General features: G+C 53.2%; 2 protein-coding genes across 7 annotated transcripts in view; one reads left to right on the top strand and one right to left on the bottom strand.

Moving 5' to 3' along the window:
- The window catches only part of CDC45 (cell division cycle 45), a 42081-nt gene extending 32029 nt beyond the window's left edge, over positions 1-10052 (top strand). For 3 of the 6 annotated variants that reach the window (XM_009234106.3, XM_054543100.2, XM_003779469.4), the window contains 6 exons: positions 4198-4336; positions 4414-4497; positions 5952-6070; positions 6242-6318; positions 8259-8324; positions 9928-10052. In XM_009234106.3, the coding sequence (XP_009232381.1) occupies positions 4198-4336; positions 4414-4497; positions 5952-6070; positions 6242-6318; positions 8259-8323 (484 nt within the window). In that variant the 3' untranslated portion in view covers position 8324; positions 9928-10052. Of the gene's footprint in view, positions 1-4197; positions 4337-4413; positions 4498-5951; positions 6071-6238; positions 6319-8258; positions 8325-9927 lie in introns of all 6 variants that reach the window. The other 3 variants (XM_054543098.1, XM_054543099.1, XM_009234105.3) reach the window with 1 other exon arrangement.
- Positions 10053-12282: 2230 nt separating this feature from the next.
- CLDN5 (claudin 5) lies at positions 12283-14059 on the bottom strand. Its single transcript, XM_002830850.4, has one exon. The coding sequence runs from the start codon at positions 13665-13667 to the stop codon at positions 13011-13013; it is 657 nt and encodes a 218-aa protein (XP_002830896.1). The 5' UTR covers positions 13668-14059; the 3' UTR covers positions 12283-13010.
- Between the last annotated feature and the right edge of the window lie 10369 nt (positions 14060-24428).

Here is a 24428-nt window from a genome sequence, read left to right as displayed (position 1 = left end):
TGTAGTCCAGTGGCACGCTCTCGGCTCACTGCAACCTCCGCCTCCTGGGTTCAAGCAATTCTCCTGCCTCAGCCTCCCTAGTAGCTGGGATTACAAGCGCATGCCACCAAGCCCGGCTAATTTTTGTAGTTTTAATAGAGATGGGGTTTCACCATGTTGTTCAGGCTGGTCTTGAACTCCTGACCTCGTGATCCGCCTGCCTCAGCCTCCCAAAGTGCTGGGATTACAGGCATCAGCCACCATGCCCGGCCAATGTCTTTTTATTGTAAATAATGTTCCATTGGATGGATATATTCTATTTCATTTATCCATTCATAAGTTGATGGGCATGTGGTTTGTTTCCACCTGTTGACAATTATGACTAATGCTGCTGTGAACCTGCATGTACAAGTTTTTGTGTAGTCATGTCTTTGTTTCTTTTGGTTATATACCAACATGTGGAAATGCTGGGTGACATGGTAACACTAGGTTTTGAGGAACTGCCAGATTTTTGAGGAACTGCCAGACTTTTCCACAGCAGCTGCACCATTTTACATTCCCACGAGGAGGGAGGGTTTCAATTTCTTCACATCCTCACCGACACTTGTTATTGTCCATCTTTTGGATTACAGCCATCCTAGTGAGTATGAAGTGGTATCTCGTTATGGTTTTGATTTGCATTTTACTGATGACTAATAGTGTTGAGCATCTTCTCATGTGCTTATTAGTCATTTGTGTATCTTGTTAGGAGAATTGTCTATTCAAGTCCTTTGTCTTTTTTTTTTTTTTTTTTTTTGAGACAGGGTGTCACTCTGTTGCTCAAGCTGGAGTGCAGTGGTGCAGTCATGGCTCACTGCAGCCTCAAACTCCTTGGCTCAAGCCATCCTCCCACCTCAGCCTCCTGAGTAGGTGGGATTACAGGCATGAGCTACCACACCTGCTAATTTTTAAATTTTTAGTAGAGATGAGGTCTTACCATGTTGCTCAGGCTGGTCTCAAACTCCTGGGCTCAAGCAGTCTTCCAGCCTTGGCCTCCCAAAGCACTGGGATTATAGGTATGAACCACCGTGCCCAGCCTAAAATTTTATATATTCTACATACAAATCCCTTATCAGATAAGTAATTTGCAAGTATTTTCTCCCATTCTGTAGGCTGACTTTTCACTTTGGCAGTGTCCTGTGAAGTATAAGATTTGTTAATTTTGATGACAAGTTACCTACTTTTTCCTTTGTTTCTTGTGCTTTTGGTGTCATATTTAAGAAACCATTGCCTAACCCGAGGTCATGAAGATTTCACATTATTTTTTCTACTAACACTTTTATAGTTTTAGCCCTTACATTAGGAGTATGATTCACTGGAGTTTTTTTTTTTGTTTGTTTTTTTTTTTTTTTTTTTTTTTTAGACAGGGTCTTACTCTGTCACTTAAGCTGGCGTGCAGTGGCACGATTTCCACTCACTGCAACCTCTGCCTCCCAGGTAGCTGGGACTACAGGCATGTGCCACTGCACCTGGCTAATTTTTGTATTTTTTGTAGAGACATGTTGGTCAGGCTGGGCCCCTTACTCTTTACTATAGTCTCCTTACACTTCAGCAAGGCCCCTTGCTCTTTACCATGCCCCCTTATACTTTACCAGGCTCCCTTGCTGTTTAACAGGACCCCTTGCTCATTACCAGGACTCCTTGCACTCTAGGGAGGCTCCTTAAACTTTCCCTTGGCCCACTGCACTCACCTGCTCTTGCATGGGGCAAAACTCTCAGTTTGGGCCGCTGCTCTCCAGTTGCCTGGAGTTTTAAGTCTTCTTAGGTCTCACTACCTCTCGGCTTTCTCTCGCACTGATGTAGATAGTATACCTGTCTGGCTGTTCATGGTCTCTTTTTACCTGCTTACACTTTGGAGTTTGAAGTGTTCCCTTGTTCTCTTAATTTGTTACAAATGTGGGTCCTAGGTTTTTGGTTTTGCAATCTAGTTGCTCTACTTTTATCTAGAAATTTGGGAAAATCCAAAAACTATTTTACCACTGTTGCTGCCATCATCCCAGCATTGATGGGTAGGCTTTAGACATTGTCTACCAACTTCCTGCTATGACAGGAGGATTTATCCCACTCTTGTCCACCTTCCCTCCTGTTGGTACAGTTTTGCCACTATTTTTAACTTCTTTGCAACTTTAACATATTTATGTCTTCTTTCATCACTAGTGTCTCGTCTCCCTACTTTGTAAGAAAAGGATATTTAAAACACTCTTAGTCCATTTTGTGTTGCTATAAAGGAATACCTGAGGCTGGGTAATTTATGAAGAGAAAAGGTTTATTTGGCTCATAATTCTGATGGCTGGCACGCTCAAGATTGGGCATCTGCATCTGGTGAGGGCCTCAGACTGCTTCCACTCATGGCAGAAGGGGAGCTGGTGTGTGCAGAGACCATGTGGTAATGGAGGAAGGAAGAGAGAGGAGGAAGGTACTAGGCTCTTTTTAACAACCAGCTGTCACGGGAACTAATAGAGTAAGAACTCACTTACACCCCCTAGCCCCAGGGAGAGCATTCATCTATTCATGAGGGGTCTGCACCCATGACCCAACACTTCCCACTAGACCCCACCTCTAAGATCTTGGATCAGATTTCAACATGAGGTTTTGAGGGGACAAATATCCAAGCTGTAGAAACAGCCTTACTTTGCTCTTCAGCGCTGCTCGGTACTTTCTGAAATTTGTGCTTTTACATTTTCAAGACTGATAACAATTTTGGGTTAGAGAAAAAGATATAAATTGTCTTATCTTTGGTTATAGGTTGATTTTAAAAGTTGAAAGTAAACAAATAGTTTTACTTTATTGTGCTAATAAACTATTCCAGAGACAGTCATGTGTAGTAATAGATGACTATCTGGCACAGCTCTTTGTTTTTCCTGCTGTTTTTAATTGCCTCCTTTATCACATCCATTTTTTTTCTCCTCCAAACTCCTTCCAGCTGTTTTTCTCTGAGCCCCTTTTTGCTGGAGAGTCTGGGGTTCTGTCTTCCCACCACAGCCTGGACCTACAGCTCTCTAGGCCTTCTTTCCACTGTCCCCATGGATGTCCAAATCTTGGCTGTGCCTCTTAGTTTGGTCCAATGTTTCTTGGGATCTTCATCTTTGTTTCATTTACTCCCTCATTAAATTAGAGCACAGTTCTTAAGTAACATTCAAAGAAAGGGCGCATGTGAGATAAACTTTCTGAGTTCTTATATATCTGACAATATCTTTATTTTACTATTTCTTTACTATTCCCCCCACAGAAAACATCCGTGTTTTTTATTCTTGCTTTTCAGGCTTCCTGGAATGATGATGCTCTGTCATTTTTTTTGCCTTACATTTTCCATAGCTTTGTCTTGTTATCTATGTTGAGGAAATTTTTCTTGACTTATCCTCCAGACTTGGAGTGGATGTTTTATCTTTTGCAGCTGTTTTAATTTCCATCAACATTTCCTAGTTTTTAACTCTTCCTTTTTCATAGCATCCTGTTCTTGGTTTAGGAATGTAAGAGTTGCGCACATCTCTCTGAAGATACTAATTAGAGTTCATTTTAACTTTCTTTTGTTCTCCAAATTATCTGTTTCCTTCAGGGTTATTTTTTCAGGCCATAGGCATTTCTCAAATGGTCTGATGTCTTTCATATTCAAGAAGGGGATCGTGGACCCTTGGCTCAGCCATGGGTATCTGGGCACAGCTTGCTGGTCATAAGACATCGTTTCACCTTAGCAGGCAGGAGCCAACTGTGACACTTTGGGACTCCCCACTGTAGGGCCCAGAGGCTTTGCTTGAGGATTCTACTTATCCACAGACGGCACGTTTCATGTACTCAGAGGGGAGCCTCCCTTTTTGTGAGGAAGAGTAAAAATCTATCTGTTGGGTTTGAGGGGATCCCTTGTCCAACCTCCAGCCCTTGCTCAAGCTTCCCCTGTGTCAGAGTCCTCCTGGGCCTTCAGGATCTTCCCTCTGTTGGCTTTTAGTCTCCTGTCTTCTGATACTTGCACCCCCTCCACCTCTCATTTGCATTGCTGTGGGTTTATACATTTTAAAAAATTCTTTCCTTTCATGTGAAAGAGAACTCAGGAGGGAGAGAAGATAAATTCTTATCCCCAAACTTCTTCCTGAACCAGGAACCAAGCAATCTATTTGTGACTTTGGTATTTTACCAAGAGTTCCTGACAAGCACCACCAAAGCCATGTGTCTGCCCTGTTACAGGAGTAACCTGGACAAGCTGTACCATGGCCTGGAACTCGCCAAGAAGCAGCTGCGAGCCACCCAGCAGACCATTGCCAGCTGCCTTTGCACCAACCTCGTCATCTCCCAGGGGCCTTTCCTGTACTGCTCTCTCATGGAGGTCAGGCTTCCCACAGAGCACGGGCGCCTGGTCACAGCACCAGTGGCTTCGTCTGACCATCTGTCTCGCCTCCGCAGGGCACTCCAGATGTCATGCTGTTCTCTAGGCCGGCATCCCTAAGCCTGCTCAGCAAACACCTGCTCAAGTCCTTTGTGTGTTCGGTGAGGGGCCAGGCGGGTGCTGTGGGTACAGGAGGGCAGGTGCTTGGAGAGCTCCCTGGACAGGGAGTTAGATGCTGGCCTTGGCGTGCCTGTGGCTGTTGACCAGCTGCAAGGTCTAGGCACATCCATTACTTTTTCTGAGCTGTCTTTTTCTCAGCTGACCCCTAGGAACCTTCCAGTTCTCTCAAGCTCTGATTCATCACTGGCTGTCTAAGTCACTCAGACAAGTAGGGAGGGGCCCTTGCAGAGTGAACAGGGCTGGGGCTTGTGTCCTATTGTTGCAGGTCAGGGAAAGCGGGATGGTTGTAGCACCGACTGGCTTCCCAGCAACAGCTTGTCCACTAGGCTGATTTCCTGTGCCTGGCTTTGTCTTCTGTGTGGCCTAACCCCTCTTTGCGTTGGCATGGAACACACTCCTAACTTGGCTGGCTTTAGGACAGGGGTCCTCACCTAGCCAACATGGGGCTCCTCCCAGATGTGACATTTCAATAATTAAGAGTTTATGCTGGGGGCTATTTCAAACAAAATGTGCTAACAGGAAGTTGAACTTTTCTTTTGCTGCTGAACTAACCAGTAAAATGATGACAGATGACATGTGTTCTATCAACCAGGTAATGTCAAAGATAAACTAGGGACAGAGCATGGGCCTTGACGTCCTCTAGGCTGTGTTCAAAGATCAGCCTCCTCATTTGCCAGTTGTGTGACGTGAAGTAGATGATCTGACCTGAGCCTCAGTTTCCTCATCCGTGAAATGGGTGAACACATACCCACTTTACAGGATCCATTCGTTTACGAGACATGTATTGAACATCCACCACCTGCCCAGCCCTGTTGTGGAGTGACTGCCCATCCTGGTGCACATCCTGGGACACCCCTCAGTCCTAGACACACCAGGAATACTGGTCACCTGGGCTGTAGGGTGTGGGTGCAGCAGACACAGCAGAGAAGGAAACCCTAAACCTTTATCCTGAAGGAGCGTGCTGGCGAGGGGGGACGAGGAGTGGCAGCTGTGGTTAAGATGAGGGGATGTGCTGCCAGGGGATGGAGCAGGACGAGGCAGGGTGGGCTGGGGCCTCCTGGAGAAGGTGGCAGCTGCCGCAGGACCTGAAGGAGGTGAGGGAGAGGATAGCGGGGCAGGCCTCCTGCAACAAACAGCCAAGGGGCAGTGGGGCTAGGCTGGTAGACAAGGAGGCTCGGGGACACAGCATCACAGCCACAGTACCATGCTGTGGGTACGGGAGGGCAGGTGCTTGGAGAGCTCCCTGGACTGGGAGTTAGACGCTGGCCTTGGGCATCTAACTTGGGGTGGTTGGGTGGGGACCAAGGCGTCTCCTGGTGACAGCGTTCCTGGAGGCTTTGGGGAGTGGAGCGACTGGGCGCTGTCGGGCTCTGGGCTCTGAGTGTTGAGCTGGGGCCCACCATACCCTGACGTAGGGTGCTCTCCGACTCCATAGACAAAGAACCGGCGCTGCAAGCTGCTGCCCCTGGTGATGGCTGCCCCCCTGAGCGTGGAGCATGGCACAGTGACCGTGGTGGGCATCCCCCCGGAGACCGACAGCTCGGACAGGAAGAAGTGAGCAGCTTCCACTTGTCCTGGGACTGGAGGGTCGGGGGTGTTGGGGTTGTCAGCTTATTAGCCCTGCTGAGTAGAGTGGTATTTGCCTCTAGTGTCTGTCCTGGGGTGGGGGGTGGGAAGGGTCCATTGCAGGCAGCCTGGCCCCCGACATGTCTTGTGTGTCAGCAGCTTTTTTGGGAGGGCGTTTGAGAAGGCAGCGGAAAGCACCAGCTCCCGGATGCTGCACAACCATTTTGACCTCTCAGGTGAGAGTCTCCTGCCACTCTGCCACACTTTCCCACCTGACCCTTTGAGGCTACTGCAGGCCCTGGAACTAAGCAAGTTGGCATGGCTGGAGGAGCCTGGCCAGCAGCCCTCTTGACCTTCCAGATCTGGCCCTGGGACAGGCTACTCCTGGTGGCTTAGGGAGCTCTGGTGAACCTCAGGCCCCTTAGGGGGAAAAAGTGTTTCCCAGAGAATGACTGGCCTGGCTGTGGCCTTACAGCTAGTGCTAAGGATCACTTTCCCAGCAAGCCTAGGGGACTGGCCACCAGGGCCCCTGGGCCCCGATCTCACCTGTCAGGGTTGGGTTGTTTCTGTTTCATGGGGTGAGGGAACAGCAGGGCCCATGATGACCCAGGACACCAACCCGTGCTGCGCCAGCCACCTCTCCACAGGCCGGGGTGTGTGTCGTGATAGGTGCTACCTGTGAGACGGCTGGGACACCAGCCCCACCTGTGTGTCAGATGAGCCCAGAATGGATGGGCCTGCCCGCCCGCTGCTTCCCCAGCACCAGCACGGAACATGGTTCACATTCGGCTGTGTTGGCATTCTAATTATTGTTGACAGGTTTTAAAGTAAAACAGACTTATTGATATTTCACCCCGGGTTAGTTTGCTAAAGCTGCCATAACAAAGTGCCACAGACAGGGTGGCTTCAACCACGTGTCTCCTCCCAGTCCTAGAGGAGAGAAGGCCCAGGTCAAGGCGGGGCAGGGCTGGCTTCTCCTCAGGCCTCTCTCCTTGGCTCACACAGATGCCCACCTTCTTACTGTGTCCTCACATGGTCTTTCCTCTGCATACCTTCCTGGTGTCTGTGTCCAAACCGCTTCATCTTCCAAGGACACCAGACAGATTGGATTAGAGCCCACCCTAACAACCCCATTTGAACTTAATTACCGCAGTCACATTCTAAGGTCCTGGGGGTAAGGCCTTCAACATAGAGATGTGGGGGAGACCGTTCAGCTCATAACGCCCTCAGTACTTCCCGCACCTCTGAGAAAGGACATTTTCTTGCCTCATCGCCACGGATTCCTCAACAATGATAGACACTGTCATGGGAGATCCAGACTTTGTTGAAGTGGCCTCAGCCATCTCAGAGCTGCCTTCCTTGAGCCAGACCCAGCCATGGCTGTGGCACTGTGTGGCATTGGTTCACCCCGCACAGCAGCCCCTGCTAACTCTTTCGTGCCTGTGATGTGGGAGAGGTGGATGGACACCCACTGGCCTGCAGAATATCTGGCCTTCAATATACAGGGAGGATTTGGGCTGGGAACTGCTTGGTTTCCCTGAGGGTGGAGAGCCAGGGGTGAGGGTGCAGAGTGGGCCATGTCTAGTGCCCACCTGCGTGGGCTGGGTCTGGGGCTCTCGGGGCTGTGGCTGGCAGCATAGATGGCTCCCAGGGCCAGGCCAGCCCCATCCTGGGGCCTGGTTTTGCTTTATGGTGAGGGTCTGGGTGCTCAGCTGAGCCTGAGGGCCCTGTGAGATATGGGCAGTTTGCACCATGTCCCCTTGTGCAGAAGAGAACACTGAAGCCGAGGAATTGGCCAGAGTGCGGCCAAAAGTGGCCTGCCCCACCCAAGGACTTCCACAACCCACTCTGGGGATGGGGGTTCATGCCAGCTGGGGTGGGCAGGCCCGTCTTTGTCCAGGTCTGTAGGGCCCCTCCCTGTGTCCCCTCTATTGTCTTCCCGGGGTGGAGTTCTCCCTGCAGGCCCCAGCCCTGACCTCTCTAGCAGTGCAGACAGCAGTTGTGAAGATGAAGTACAGTGAGACAGACACAACCACTGAGTGCAGAATACCACAGGCCGGGAGGAGCCGCGCACTTTGGAATGCGGGTGGAGGGCAGGCAGCGGAGGGGAGTTCTGTGCCCTGCCTTGTGTTCCCACTACTCCCTTCTCACGGCTGTTTTTCTTTCATTACTTCAGTAATTGAACTGAAAGCTGAGGATCGGAGCAAGTTTCTGGACGCACTCATCTCCCTCCTGTCCTAGGGTGAGTTACAGGGGTTCTGCAGGGGCGGCTGCAGCTGCCCCCTCAGAGCCCGACCCTGATGCCCTGCTCTGTCCTCCCTCAACGGAGGCTTTTACTTGGGTTTCAGACCGAAGCAGGGTTCTTGAGATTGGAGCCAACACATTTTTCCCAAACACATCTGTCCTTAGGCTGCCAGCAGGGCCACAATGGGGCATTTTGAGGCAGCTAATTTCATTAAGCCCCTGCGATCCCTTCAGAAAGAGCTGGTATTCACCCTCTGCTGACCACACTCGGGCTGGGCATCACGTGTGACAACATGTCACACACAGACTCCCTGGTGCTGCCCTCGAAGGCCACCTGGAGCCTCCTGTCCCACAGCCTTCGTGTCAGGCACTGGGCAAGAGCCTGCAGAGCAGCCATCCGGGCTTTTGTGTGCTTGGCTCATGAGAAAGCAAAGCTGTTGGCAGCCACTTAGCTGGGAATTCCAAAGCGCCGGTTCTGCTGGGGCCTTCACCAGCACACAGCTGTCCTGAAGGCCCCATTGGGATTCCCTGGCAGGTCACTGTCCCGGGACACCTCCCACTGCCCCATGTGCTACGTTTTTCTTAAGGGTTCCCAGGAAATAGGCCTGCCTTGTATCTTTGTGACTATCTCTCAGCCCAGGTTCCCCACAGGGAATGCCACATCCAGCCCTGCATCTCCCGGAGCCCTAGCCTGGAGGCTGCGGCTGTGGCAGATGGGCCCTGCCAAGACTCTGTTGCAGGAGGTCCCTTGGGCCAGGCCTGGGGTCCTCCCCACTCTCCCATCCGTCCGTCCATCCATCTGTCCATCCCTCCAGGGGCAAGCACCTGTTCTCCTGTTGGGGCTGGAGTGGGGGTTTCTGCTGACAACAGCATAGGGGGCCTCAGGGACCCCACAGTTCCTCTCAGGGTGGCCTGGGCTACATGGGGCCCATTTGGGGGGAGGGGCTCTGAGTCAGACCCTTGGGGTTTTTGGCAAGTTCTGTAGGCTCATCAGCAGTGACCTTGGGCCAGCCACCTAATCAGGCTCAGCCTGTTTCCTATCCAAAAATGGGGCCCACTCTCTCCTTAGATGATGAGTGTGTGAGCATCACAGGACTGCATAGGGTGGGGCGGAGGCAGAGGTGGGGCGGAGGCAGAGGTGGGGCGGAGGCAGAGGTGGGGCTCTCCGGCAGTGGAGTGGGTGCTAGAGGCAAACCCCTCCCCTGCAGCCTGCTTGGTGATGATGTTATGCTGCTGTGTGTCCTTCCACTGAGGCAGCGGCACAGGTGGCCTGGGCCAGGAGGGCTGAGCAGCCGAGTGCCGAGGGATGGAGGGAGAGACCCCATGGGAGGGTGCCAGGGGGCTGGCTGAGCAGCTGGGTAGGGTCCGTGAGATGAGAAGGTGCCCGGGCTAGCGGGCAGGAGCTCTGATGTAGGACAGCTCAGCCCAGACAAGGGGTGCTATGAGGACAGCAGGGGCCTCCGAGTCTGGGGTGGCCTCACCCCCACAAGCAGTCCTGGCTACTCAGCAGCACTACCCAGAGGGAACGCCTGGGCAGTTTGTTTAATTTGGTGGCACATCAACATTGTTTGAAACTTGTTTTTTCTTGTTTTCTTTTCTAGAATTTGATTCTTCCGGAATGACCTTCTTATTTATGTAACTGGCTTTCATTTAGATTGTAAGTTATGGACATGATTTGAGATGTAGGAGCCATTTTTTATTAAATAAAATGCTTATTTTAGGCTCCGTCCCCATTGTGGCTCTGGTCTCGAGGCCAGTGCTTGAGTGTGCCCTGAGCCTTCTGTGGGTCCTGGGCCCCAGGAGCCCTCAGCGCCTGGCAGGAAATTAGCATGGGGATTGGCCCCAAGGACAAGATCTCCTCACTCTGTCCTCCAGGCCCTCTGGGTGGCAGGGGACAGAGGTCAGGACCCCTCGGCATCCCCACCTCCTCATAGCACCTGCACCGGCCATTGCCTGGTGGTGCCAGCCAGCACCTGGTTCTGTCCACCTACCACTTCCTCCGGTCCACCTGGCCTCAGCCACATAGCAAGTCCACCCTCTCAGCCATCCCTCCACCCGTGGGTTTCACCATCCAGCACTCTTTTCCAGGTCTTTGAAGGCAGGAGTGATTTGGGTAGGTTTTAAGTCAGTGGGGAAAAGCTCAGAAAGAGTGGCCTGGAAAAGAGCACACAGGTAGGTAGGGCTGGTCTTGGTGCAGCCCTTGGCAAAGGGCAGTGTGCACAAAAGGGTAAGAGCTGGACTGGAGGCTGGGCCCCTCCCCTCACCTCTGGTGGTTTGCACAGCTTCCTGGGGCCCTTGAGCTGCCCACCCTGGCCATTTGGGAAAGTTCAAAGGCTGTGCAGCTGCCTTTCCATGCCCTTTCTTTCCTTTTTTTGAGACAGAGTCTCGCTCTGTCACCAGACTGGAGTGCAGTTGGTGTGATCTCGGCACACTGCAACCTCTGCCTCCCGAGTTCAAGTGGTTCTCCTGTCTCAGCCTCCCGAGTAGCTGGGATTACAGGCACGCGCCACCACACCCAGCTAATTTTTGTATTTTTATTAGAGACGGGTGTCACCATGTTGGCCAGGATGGTCTTGATGTCTTGACCTTGTGATCCGCCCACCTCGGCCTCCCAAAGTGCTGGGATTACAGGCGTGAGCTACCGTGCCCAGCCCCGTGCCTTTCCTTTCTTAGGAAAGCCCTCCCAGGCAGCCGTGGGCCTCGGCTTCTGAGCAAACACACCAGACCTGGTACTACCCAGCCCCAGTGGCCAAGTGCAAGAGTGTAAGGACCATTGTTTTCGGCTGTGCCCAGGGCCACAGCTCTGGGATCACACACTCCCAAGCTTGGGGACTATTCTTGGTCCCTGTTGTACAGGCCCAGGTGGGGCACAGGTCAGGCCTGCTGAGGACCTCTGCACCGTGGGACCCCTCTCCCTGTAACTCATCCCACCAGCTGGTTCCACAGCAGCTCCCAGGAAGCTGCCACACATTCCAGCAGCTGCCCTAAGCCACTCTGAGCCTGCATTCTTGGGGTTCTCCCACTGCTCCATGATGGTAGCCTGGCCAGACCTAGGAGACTCCCTGTCACTGGATGTGGCCCAGACATTTCTGGGCAGGGCCCCCAAGGCCAGTTTGGGGCAGATGCCAAGTCTCCCTTCCGGCTGGGCTTAGAGCTCTTCCCTGCAGCATGCCCCCTTCATCAGCTGCTCTCTTCTGCTTCTAGCTTTATGTCAAAAGTTAAAAATGTGTTAATTCAAAGTGCCTAGAACAAGGCTAAAAACAATGAGCTCTCAGTGGCTATGTGAGATGGCTCTGAACCCCTCCATTCTGAGGTGCCTGGCAGGGGCCAGCACTGACTCCCAGGCCACACAGCCCCTGGAGGAGGAAGGTTACCCAGAGTGCCCCCAGCAGGGGCTGGCACAGGTGCTGGTTGTGAGCACCATTCTGGGCAGGCTGCCAGGCCAGCAGGGTGGGCACAGGCTCTGTAGGGAGCTACGCTGGGACTGGCAGAGGAGCCAGAACGAGGGGCTAGAGCCAAGCTGCAGTACTCTGGGCAACCAGCTGCCAGCACCTCCTCCCATGGCAACCCTACTGTTGACTGGCGCGTCCTGCATTCACCCCTGTTCCTGCCCCACCCACCATTAGAAAGGGCCTGGTCGGGGATTCTACAAACCTCTGTGGCCACTTCATGGGACTTGGGACTAGGCAAGCCCTGAGAGGGCAGTGGAAAACCTCGCCCTGTGCTGTGTGGGGCTTGGCCCTTTCTGGGAGAAGCCAGCGGCCTGGCTGCTCACCCCTAGCACTTCCCACATCGCAGGACCCCCACTCACCAGCCTGTGTTGAGGGCGCTTCACCCCGCATCTTCTGCTGGGGTCTGCCGCTGTCCCCGCCCCTGTCCCATCCCGGGCCCCAGGGCCCCATGACGCAGCAGCTCTTCTGACTGCAGATCCCGCCTTTCTGGGCTGTAGTAAGTGGTGGCTGTGTCTCCCACCTGGTGGGAAGGTGGCAGGGAGGATGGGGAAAAGGGCCCCAGCCTCCAGCCCTGGAAGGAGATCTCCACAGGAGTCCTTGGGAGGGCGGGGCTGGTGGGTGATGAATGGGGCTGCTGGACATGGAAGATGGCTGGACAGAGAACAGGACACAGGTGGGAGAGAGTTCAAACCATTTACTAAGCAGATTCTTGGCCTTCCCACTCCCGCCCGCTCTCAAGCTCTGGTGCCAACAAGCCTTGCCTGGGGAGATGCTGGAGTGAGACCGGGAGGTCCAGGCCAAGTCACTGGTCCCTGGGCTTGGGCCCTGCCGATGGAGTAAAGACCAGCTGTACACATCTCTCCGGTGGGGGCCCTGGGCTCTCCATCCGCCCCTCCGAAGTCAGCAGGAGCCTCTGGGAAGTAAGGCAGCAGCCAAGACCCCCAGCGTCTTGGAGGGGAAGCGAAATCCTCAGTCAGACACCCGCTCTGCCTATGGAAACCGCCGCGCACAGAAAAGGAAACTGTTCAGTCCGTCTGTTAAGGGCAGGGCCCGGCTGGTGGCAGGAGAAAGCCAGCTGCGGGCGCAGGCAGGAGCCGCGCAGAGCCGGACGTTCCGCGGAGCCTGCGCGCCGCGCTACCCGGCGGAAGCCGCGGTCCATGCGGGGTCCCCCAGGCTTATCCAACGCCTCGCAGGCGTGGCTGGCAGGAGGGGCCCCGCCGTGCCCAGCGCCCTCAGACGTAATTCTTCTTGTCGTAGTCGCCGGTGGCCGTGGGCCGCCGCGGCGCTGAGTACTTCACGGGGAAGCTGAGGTCGGGACGGCCGGTGCAGACCCAGGCACCGCAGCACAAGAGGCAGCCGCCTACCAGGAGCAGCGCGGTGGCCGCCCAGCCGATGTACAGCGCTGCGCCCAGCTCGTACTTCTGCGACACGGGCACAGACGGGTCGTAGAACTCGCGGACGACAATGTTGGCGAACCAGCAGAGTGGCACGAGCGCCAGCAGCCCGCAAAGCAGGTAGAGCACGCCTCCCGTGAGGGCCACGCGCGCCTTGGCCGGGCCCGGGGCTACGCAGGTGGTGCACTGCGCGCCCGCCAGGGTCACGAAGAGCGCAACGAACGCCAGCAACACGGCGCTCACAGTGAGCGCCCGCGCCGCCTGCACCTCGGTGCTCAGAGCCAGCACCGAGTCGTACACCTTGCACTGCATGTGCCCCGTGCTCTGTACCACGCACGACATCCACAGCCCCTTCCAGGTGGTCTGCGCCGTCACGATATTGTGGTCCAGGAAGGCGGTCACCTGCCACATGGGCAGCCCGCACGCCAGGATCAGACCCCCCCAGCCCACCAGGCACAGCACCAGGCCCAGGATCTCCAGCGCTGCGGACCCCATGGCTAGAGGCGAGACGCGCACCCGAAGGCCCGCAGAACCCCCAAGGCCGTGCTGCGCGGCGCCCTGGGTGGGCCCTGGTGCCTTTGTGCCCGCGCTCCCGGCTCTTGGCCCCAGTCCGTTTGCCCCGCGGGTCTGTCGCACCTCCTAGGTCTGCCAGCTCCTGCCGGGGGGTACCCTCTTTGAAGGTTCGGGGGCGGATTCTGTCCCCCGGGCCCGGCCCCCCGGCCTGAAGCAGCCAATCCGTGCGCGGGCCGTCGTCCCGCAGCCAATCACAGAGCCTCTGGCAGCTGAAGTTAGGGAAACAACGGCTCTTGAGGGGTAGCTGAGGGCGTGGGACCGCTCCCCGCCCGGCCGCCGCCCCCAGCCCCACCCGCCGTTGTCCTAGTCGCGGCGGAGCGCATTCTGGGCTGGCCTAGGGCGTGCTTCTTGGGCCGCCTCCCTGCGTGTCCCGGCCCCGTCACTTCAGAAGGCGCTCGACCCCCCAGCCTGCACCACCCCGTCCATTCCCACATCCCCGACTGAGCCGGGTGGTCTCTTCCACCCGAGCCAGCTCCACTTCTCTGACCAAGGTTTGCAGAAGCCGTAGAGGCCCTCGTAGGGGGGCTCTCCAGAAAGCCCGCCCCTCAGTCCAAGCCCCACCCAGGCCCTTTCTGGCAATCTCACTCTCCAGCCCCGCTCTGAGTCCCGGCACTGTCTCTCTCATCCCATGGCAAAAGGAGAGGCCAGGCAGGTGTGTGGAGGTCAGGCCCAGGGCCCCAGCCTCACCCCCCATGCCACTCACTGCCTCTCTGGAGCCTGAGTCTCTGGCACAAAGCGGTGGCACAGGGGCTTTCCCCCTGCCTGGCGACCTCCACTCTCCCAAGCCGCAGGGGCTTCTCAGACCTCTCAATCTTCACAGGGGCTGCTCCTCTTCCTGCGGTACTGCCCGCACCCCATCCTTGGGGGTCCAGCTCAGGTGACACCACTTCAGGAAGTTCCCAGTGACCCAGCACACTGGGTGTACACCCAGGGGCAGTGGTGGCCCCAGGCCTAGCAGCCTGCTCTGGCCTTCAGACAGGAGAGACAAAGGGACACGGAGGGGCTGTGCCCTGCCCTCCCACCAGTGGCGATGGTGTCCCTGGCACCCCAGCCCCCAGGCCACCCTCCGGAAGCCAACTTGGAGCTTCCTGGCCAGGAGGAAGAGCCCCCATCCTTGCTGGAGGAGGGAGGCGCGGGATTTCCGGGCATTCTTCTGCACAATGGCCCAGCCATTTCTCGAAAGGTCCGCTGGGGTGGACACTCCGGGCCCCCTGAGGCTCAGGTGGGGGCACCAGGCTCCCAAACCCACAGCCCCATGGGGGCACCAGCTCCTTTCTAGCAGTCCTTTCCCCAATCTCTCTCGGCCCCTTTGTTTCCAGTAAAGTTTGAACTCCAGGCCCTGGACTGAGGCCACTGGGTGCCCAGTTCTTTTATCTGGTCTTTGCTCAGTTCCATTGGACAGGGCCCTCCATAGAAAAAGTATGGCACTGAGGCTGGTCACAGATGCGGGAGCTTTGATGACTTTCTCCCTCTTGGGGCCCGGTTCCCTTCTCCCCCTTCAGATGGCTCTGAGATGGTAAATGAGATAAGGCCAGCGTCTGGCTCACCTAGTGTGGGGAGGTTCTGAAGGCAAGTGTGCCCAGCCCTGAGGCTGGAAGGAAATTGTACCCTCTTTGCTCAGCCCCACGTGGCCTCTCCCCACCAGGTATGGCTCTGAGGACCACTGTCTTCTCCCAGCTATCACTTTAGTCACTGCCTTCCTCCTGCTGCAGACCCATGGGCCACACACCCCTTCCTCTACAGACCCTCCTGGACATCTCCTCCTCTGTGTACTCCAGGGGTACAGCTGACCCACCCACCCTGTCACTCTTACTACCCCCTAACCCAAGCCCAGGGACCTTCCCCAGATCCCCCTACTCCCAGCCCTTCCATGCCACCATCTTCCTGGGGTGACTGCTGCGGCCTCCTCAGGTCATCAGGGACCTGCCCTTGCCCACCAGGCCCCTCTCCTGGGCCTCACCCTACCTAAGACCCTCCATGGCTCACATTGCCCATGGACAAAGAGCCGACTCCTGGAGCAGCTGGATTGATGTGTACCTGCATGCGCTAGGACTGGCCGGTCCAGCCATCAGGCTTGGTGTGGCCCTGAGCACACACTCTGCCCCAGCAGACTTACCTGCCTATGGGCCACACATGGGCCGTCTCTTACCTTGGCCTCTTCTGCCCGCAGTGTGGGTCTGTCAGGTTGGGTCCTGCTCATCTTCTAAGTTGTGTTGCCAAGGTCATTTCCAGGAACACCTTGCTGCACTGTCCCCCAGCATTGCTTTTAGAAGCTTGAGCTGGACCTGTCCGTTTGCTTGCCGACTTTCCCACCCAGTATCCAGGAATAACCTCCACAGGGCGGCTGTCTTCATGCGTCTGTCCTGCACAGGAGGCTGCCTGTCGCCCTCTAGCCAGCTTGGAGCTGCAGTCAGCCCAAGGCTCTCGCTTCTCACCTGGCTGCCTGTTTTTCTCCTCTCCTAGCTGGCATCCTAGGGTGGCCCCAGCAAGCTCATGTTTCTTTGGCGGCAGCCTCACAGCATCTCAGGGACGTGGCAGAGGAGTCTCAGGCTTCACCTTTCACAATCTGATTTCTACACTGACCCCACTATGTTGGTCGAGGCCCCAGGCTGCAATGGAACAACGCCAATGCAGAGAGGCCCAGAGAGGGCTGCAGGGGCTGACGCTACCCCAGACAAACCCATCTCAGATGGAGGCTGGCCTCTGAGTGGCCCAGGCCAGACTCCGGAGGGGCATGAGGGTGCACCCACCTTTCCTGCCACTCATGGAGGGTCTGCCCACCTACTTTGTGGCAAGCACTGTCTCTAGGCAGAGCACACAGCACAAGAAGCTCCTGCCCAGAAGGAGCTGACAGGAACCTATCAACCAAGAACTGGGCAGGAAAGACAGTGGTGAAGGCCTCTCTGAAGAGGTGACATTTCACAGGGATCCGGGGAAGAAGTTCCAGGCAGAGCAGAAGCAATAACCAGTGCAAGATCCCAGAGGTGGGAAGGGGCTCAGTGTCCAAGGGGCAGAAGCGGCCTTGTGTCCACAGTGCCACAGTGGTCCAGGGCCTGCAGGTAGAGATCGGAGGTGTCCTGGTTAGGCAGGGACAAAAACCCCTGATCTCTGGTGAAGGGTCCTTGGGGCAGAGCACTGGCCAAGGCCACCTGCTCACCCCCAGCCATTGTTCTGCTTTCCCAGGGGAAGTATGGCAGGATCTCATTAATTGTGTGTGAGAAAAGCCTGAGTCTGCAGAAAAGCCAAGTTTATCTTGAGCAGCTGCTGGCTGACCCTGTCCCAGGGTAATCCGGTGACCTTCCAAGGATAAGCTAAATTTAGGCTCAAGATTCCTGGGGATTTGGGTTTGGGAAACTCCTAGTTAACAGATTTGATTCCAGGGGAAGTGAAGAACAGCGTTTCTTCTATCTTTCAGTTTTGAAACAGTTAAGGATGTGTCCTTCCATTTCCGCAAATGTTTGCAGAGCCTCCAAGCACAGTGTGGCCTGGTGCCCTTTCTTGACACAAGCCAGTACTCCTGCAGGCCGAGAGCAGCAGCTGGGGTTCTCCTGCGTCCCTGACCACTGCACCAGGTGCCCGAGGCACCCTGTGTGGGGCCCCTGGGCGGCTGTGACGATGTGAGCAGCATCCAGAGTGGACAGTGCCAGACTCGGTGGTTTCGCTAGCATTGTTGTTACTCTTTGTGGTGAAACACAGGCATGGAGTCAGATTCGTTCCCGCAAGCAAGAAACTTTCTGGACTAGTGAGGTGGCCTCTCTGCCTTAGTTCCTCACTGGTAACGAAGCCCCCCAGTGGTGGAGGCTGCGAGGCTGCAGGGGAGGCCGATGCCAGTCCCGGTTCTCTTCTGCCATTCCTGAGTGCCATCCACCCAGGCTCCCTGGGCCTTCACAGCTCATCCAACCTCAGCCGCACCCCTCAGGGTAGTCATCGCTGGCTGTTAGTCAGAATTGGAGGTCACTGTGGCTTTAACTTCCCCAGCGGGTGAGGGAGTGGGGGGCAGGGAGCTCTGGTGTGATCCACGAAGGGTCAAGGGGTCTATAGAATGGCAAGCCAGGCCAAGCGCAGTGGCTCACGCCTGTAATTCCATTCAGGAGGCCGAGGTGGGCGGATCACTTGAGGTCAGGAGTTCGAGACCAGCCTGGCCAACACGGTGAAACCCCGTCTCTACTAAAAATACTAAAATTAGCTGGGCGTGGTGGCGCGCACCGGTAATCCGTTACTCGGGTAGCTGAGGTGGGAGAATCCCTTGAACCTGGGAGGCAGAGGTTGCAGTGAGCTGAGATCATGCCATTGCACTCCACCCTGGGCAACACAGCGAGACTCTGTCTCAAAAAAAAAAGTCCACCAAAGTACATCATAAACCAAATTTCGTAAAACTGGTGCTAAAGAGAAAGTCTTAAAAGCATGAAGAGGAAAGGCCGGGCACAGTGGCTCACGCCTGTAATCCCAGCACTTTGGGAGGCCGAGGCGGGCGGATCACCTCAGGTCAGGAGTTTGAGACCAGCCTGACCAACATGGAGAAACCCCGTCTCTACTAAAAACACAAAAAATTAGTCGGGGGCTTGATGGCGGGCGCCTGTAATCCTAGCTACTCAGGAGGCTGAGGCAGGAGAATGGCGTGAACCCGGGAGGCGGAGCTTGGAGTGAGCCAAGATTGTGTCACTGCACTCCAACCTGGGCGACAGAGTGAGACTCCGTCTAAAAAAACAAAACAAAACAAAGCATGGAGAGGAAAAAGACACATTGTGTGCAGAGGAATCAAGAAGGAGATTTCTTGTTGGAAACAGTGCAGGCAAGAAGATAGTGTAGCAATATCTTTAAAGTACTGCAAGAAAAAAATCCCTGTAACCTAAAATTCTTTTTCTTTTTTTTTTTAGACGGGGTTTCACTTTGTCACCGAGGCTGCAGTGCAGCGGCACAAACATGGTTCACTGCAGCCTCAGCCTCCAGGCTCAAGGGATCCTCCCACTTCAGCCGCCCAAGCACCCAAATAGCTAGGACTACAGGCGTGCGCCACCACACCTGGCTAATTTATTTTATTTTTTAAATTTTTTGTAGCGATGCGGTTTCACCATGTTGTGCAGGCTGGTCTCAAACTCCTGAGCTGAAGGGATCCATTCGCCAATCCCAGTGCTGGGATTACAGTGTGAGCCACCACGCCTAGCCTTAACCTAAATTCTACACTCACCAAAAATGTATTCCAAAAATGAAGGCAATACCACGTCCATGGATGAGCCTGAAAAAAATAAATGAAGGCAGCTGGGTATGGTGGCTCACGCCTGTAATGCCAGCACTTTGGGAGGCTGAGGCAGGTGGATCACCTGAGGTCAGGAGTTTGAGACCAACCAGGCCAACATGGTGAAACCCTGTCTCTACTAAAAATACAAAAATTAGCTGTGTATGGTGGCAGGCGCCTGTAATTCCAGCTACTTGAGAGACTGAGGCAGGAGAATCGCTTGAACCCAGGAGACGGAGGTTGCAGTGAGCTGAGATCGCACCACTGCACTCCAGCTGGCATGACAGAGCGAGACTCCATCTCAAAAAACAAAACCAAAAAAATTTTTTAAAAATAAAGACAAAATAGACTTCTGCTTCCTAGAAGACAGATAAACATATGTTTCCCTATTCCTTCCACAAATAAAAACCCTAAATGTTATAAATAAAGCAAACATAAGAAGATTCTAAGTGTTACAAAGAAGGCAGACAAGCTAGAGACTTAGAGCCAAGGACGGAATGGTGGTGTTTCTCCTGGTTGCCTTTTTGTTTTTTTATCCTTATTTTATTTATTTATTTATTTTAGAAACAGGTCTCATTCTGTCACCCAGGCTGGAGTGCAGGGACACAGCCATAGCTCGCTGCAACTTTGAACTCCTAGGCTCAAGTGATTCTCCCACCTCAGCCTCCCAAGTAGCATACTACAGGTATGCACCACCACCCAGCTAATACTTTAAAAAAACTTTTGTAGAGACGGTCTTGCTATGTTGCTCAGGCTGATCTTGTAACTCCTGGTCTCAAGGGATCCTCCTGCCTCAGCCTCCCAAAGCACTGGGATGACAGGCATGAGCCACCATGCCCTGCCTCCTGGGTTATCTTTTTGACTCATGTATCCCAGACTGCATACAGAGGAGCTGGCCACCCAGAAACACCAATGGGTACAGGCAAAAAATAAGTCCCAAGCAAAGCCTGTTCTGTCTAGCCAAAAGATCAGGACAAAGACAGACTAGCAAGACAAAAATATTTTAGACAATAACCACTCTACTCAAGCTAAACTGCTACAGAAAAAAATTGTGGCCCCAACCCTGACCTCAATAGCAAAGACCAGTGGGGAGCTTAGACTCCTACCCTTGCCAGGCTACAATGAGATGCTCCAACCTCCTACTTGGGTGTTAGAGGAGGCCAAGGAGGACTTGGGTGGAAATAGGTCCCCCTCCCTGACTACAGTGTCAATGGAGGCCACATGGGGAGCCTGGACTTCCACTCCTAATGTGGTAATAAGGGCCCCCTCCAGGTCCTCACTATGGTACTGTCAGAGGAACCTAGCAGAGGGTAAGGACGTTCATCATTTTCCAGAGGTGATGAGGCTCTCCCTGCCCACACATGGTGCCAGTGGAGGCCACGTGGGGATCAGCAGCAGGCATTCCTCCCATCCATGCCTGGGGTATCACAAGAGGCCGAGTAGGGAGCAGGAACTCCCAGTCCCACCCAGCAGTCACAAGGATCCCAGTGGCCCCAGGTGTCAATGGAGGTAGAGTGGAGAACCTGGACTTCCACTTCCGCCTGGCAGTAGAGTGTCCCCTGTCATTGCCAGAATGGTGTCAGAGGAAGCCTTCTAAAATACAAGATTTAAATAAGATCTACAGTCTTGTAATAACCAAATTATACAAGTTTTGATTGAAAATAAGTCATCAGGCCAGGCGGGGTGGCTCACGCCTGTAATCCCAGTACTTTGGGAGGCTGAGGCGGGCAGATCACGAGGTCAGGAGATTGAGACCATCCTGGCCAACATGGTGAAACCCCATCTCTACTAAAAATCCAAAAAAATTAGCCAGGCGTGGTGGCACACGCCTCTAGTCCCAGCTACTCAGGAAGCTGAGGCAGGAGAATTGCTTGAACCTGGGAGGCAGAGGCTGCAGTAAGCCGAGACCATGCCACTGCACTCCAGCGTGAGTGACAGATCAAGACCATGTCTCAAAAAAAAAAAGTCATCATACCAAGTATCAGTAAGATATTAAACTAAATTGGCCAGGTACGGTGGCTCATGCCTGTAATCCCAGCACTTTGGGAGGCTGAGGTGGGCAGATTGCTTGAGGTCAGGTGTTCGAGACCAGCCTGGCCAACATGGTGAAACCCTGTCTCTACAAAAAATTAGCCAGGCTTGGTGGTGCACCCCTGTAGTCCCAGCTACTCCAGAGGCTGAGGCATGAGATTTGCTTGAGCCCAGGAGGCGGAGGTTGCCGTGAGCTGAGATCGTGCTACTACACTCCTCCTGGGCAATAGAGCAAGACCTTGCCTCAAAAAAAAAAAAAAAAGACCATCAGCAAAGATGGCGATGTCACAGATGTGAGAATTAATTCAGATTTCAAAGCAGACATGATAAAAATGCTTCAGTGAGCAATTACAGATATGCTTGAAACAAATGAAAATATAGAAAGTCTTACAAAGAAACAAGAATCACATAGAAATTTTAGAACTAGGCCAGCCATGGTGGCTTATGCCTGTAATCCTAGCACTTTGGGAGGCCGAGGTAGATGCATTGCCTGAGCTCAGGAGTTCAAGACCAGCCTGGGCAACATGGTGAATCCCTGTCTCTACTAAAATACAAAAAAATTAGCTGGGCGTGGTGGCGTGCACCTGTAATCCCAGCTACTCAGGAGGCTGAGAGAGGAGAATTTCTAGAACCCAGGAGGCAGAGATTGCAGTGAGCTGAGATCGCGCCACTGTACTCCAGCCTGGGTGACACAGCGAGACTCTGTCTCTGAAAAAAAAAAAAATTTTAGAACTAAAATACAGTAACCAAAATTTTAAAAAGGTTACTGGGGCCAGGCGCGGTGGCTCATGCCTGTAATCCCAGTACTTTGGGAAGCTGAGGCGGGTGGATCACAAGGTCAGGATCCTGGCTAACATGGTGAAACCCCATCTCTACTAAAAATACAAAAAAAATAGCTGGGGGTGGTGGAGGGCGCCTGTAGTCCCAGCTACTTGGGAGGCTGAGGCAGGAGAATGGCGTGAACCTGGGAGGTGGAGCCTGCAGTGAGCCGAGATTGCTCCACTGCACTCCAGCCTGGGCAACAGAGCAAGACTCCGTCTCAAAAAATAATAATAATAAAAAGGTCATTGGATATCAGCTGGACAGCAACATGGAAGGGACAGAGGAAACTACTGGTGAATTGGAAGCTAGAACAGTGTAATTATCCCATCTGGGCCAGCCACAGTGGCTCACACCTGTAATCCTAGTACTTTGGGAGGCTGAGGCAGGAGGATTGCTTGAGGCCAAGAGTTAAAGACCAGCTGGCCAACGCAGTGAGACCTGTCTCTATTAAAAACAAAATTTTAATCCAATTATCCCATCTGAACAAGAGAGAGAAAATCATTGAAAAAATAAGAATAAACAAAGGCTCAGAAAATGTGAGATCATAACAAAAGGCCTAACATCCATGTCATGAGAGTGCCAAAAGGAGAGGAGGAAGGGAGTGGGGTTAACAAAGCACTCAAAAAATAATAGCTGGAAATTTCCTGAATTTAGCAAAAAGAAAAAGAGAGAGAAAAAACTACAGATTCAAGAAGTTAAGTGAGGCCAGGTGCGGTGGTTCACACCTTTGGGGGCCAAGATGGGAGGACCGCTTGAGCCCAGGAGTTCAAGACCAGCCTGGGCAACATAGTGAGACCCCTGTCGAGAGAGAGAGAGGAGAAAAATTGAATTGAAACTTAAACATGATAAACTCAAAGAAATCCACACTAAAACATCTTTTTTTTGGAGACAGATTCTTGCTCTATTGCCCAGGTTGGAGTGCAGTGGCATGATCTCGGCTCACTCCAACCTCTGCCTCCTGGGTTCAAGAGATTCTCCTGCCTCAGCCTCCCGAGTAGCTGGGACTACAAGCACATGCTGCCATGCCCAGCTAATTTTTTTTGTATTTCAGTAGAGACAGGGTTTCACCGTATTGCCCAGGCTGATCTCGAACTCCTGAGCTCAGGTGATCTGGCCTCCTCGGCCTCCCAAAGTGCTAGGATTACAGGCCGCAGCCACCGCGCCAGGCCCAAAACATCTTAATTGAACTTCTGAAACCTAAAGACAGTGCAGCTAGACAGAAAAATGACACCTCACCTATCGGGGAAGAAAATGAATCAAATGACAGAGAATTTCTCTTCAGAAACCAGGGAGACCAGAAGAAAGTAGAACATTTTTTAAGTGCTGAAAGAAAAAAAAAATCTCAATCCAGAATTCTATGTCTAGTGAGCATATTATTCAAGAATGAAGGGGGAAAGTTTTTTTTCAAGTGAAGGAAAATGAAGAGAATTTATTGCCAGCAATATATGCTGAAAGAATGATAAAGGATGTTCCTTAAACAGAAAGGAAATGGTAAAATAAGAGTCTTGGAACATCAGGAAGGAAGAAAGAACATGATAAGCAAAATACTGGTAAATATTAATATAACAGATTTTCTTCCTCCTCTTGAGTTTCCTAAATTATGTTTGATGGCTGAAGCAAAAAATTATTACACTGCCTTAAGTGGTTCTCAATGTATGTAGAGGAAATATCTAAGACATATAATTATATTATAAATGGGGGAGGGTAACAGGACATTAAGGGGTAAGGTTTTTTGTTTGTTTGTTTTTGAGACAGAGTCTGACTCTGTCATCCAGGCTGGAGTACAGTGGCGTGATCTCGGCTTACTGCAACCTCTGCCTCCTGGGTTCAAATGATTCTCCTGCCTCAGCCTCCCAAGTAGCTGGGACTACAGGCGCCCGCCACCACGCCCGGCTAATTTTTGTATTTTTAGTAGAGACAGGATTTCACCACATTGGCCAGGCTGGTCTCAAACTCCTGACCTCAGGTGATCCGCCTGCCTCAGCCTCCCAAAGTGCTGGGATTACAGGCATAAGCCACCGTGCCCAGCTAGGAGGTAAGGTTTTTGTTTGTTTGTTTGTTTGTGTTTGAGACGGAGTCTTGCTTGTTGTCCAGGCTGGAGTGCAGTGGCGCAATCTCGGCTCTCTGCAAGCTCCGCCTCTGGGTTCACGCCATTCTCCTGCCTCAGCCTCCTGAGTAGCTGGGACTACAGGCGGCCGCCACCATGCCTGGCTAATTTTTTTTTTGTATTTTTAGTAGAGATGGGGTTTCACCGTGTTAGCCAGGATGGTCTCGATCTCCTGACCTCGTGATCCACCCGCCTTGGCCTCCCAAAGTGCTGGGATTACAGGCATGAGCCACCGCACCCGCCCGCCGGGAGGTAAGGTTTTTTACACTTCATTCCAACTGGAAAATGTTGACACCTGGAGACTTTGATTATGTAATACACATTTTATATATATTTATCCTACAGCAACCGCTAAAAAGCTATACAAAGGTACCAAGAAGAAAAAAAAATAACAATTGCTGGTGAGGTTGCAGAGAAAAGAGAACTCTTATACACTCTTGGTGGGAAAGTGCACCCATCTGGTACCATAAACTAGCCCAACCACAAT

Source organism: Pongo abelii, chromosome 23, assembly GCF_028885655.2.
Source record: "Pongo abelii isolate AG06213 chromosome 23, NHGRI_mPonAbe1-v2.0_pri, whole genome shotgun sequence".
In the NCBI taxonomy this organism is placed as follows: domain Eukaryota; kingdom Metazoa; phylum Chordata; class Mammalia; order Primates; family Hominidae; genus Pongo; species Pongo abelii.
This window is presented reverse-complemented; position numbering and strand designations above follow the sequence as displayed.

Coding starts and splice junctions, on each gene's coding strand:
- CLDN5 (XM_002830850.4), bottom strand. CDS start 13,667: ATGGGGTCCGCAGCGCTGGAGATCCTGGGCCTGGTGCTGTGCCTGGTG.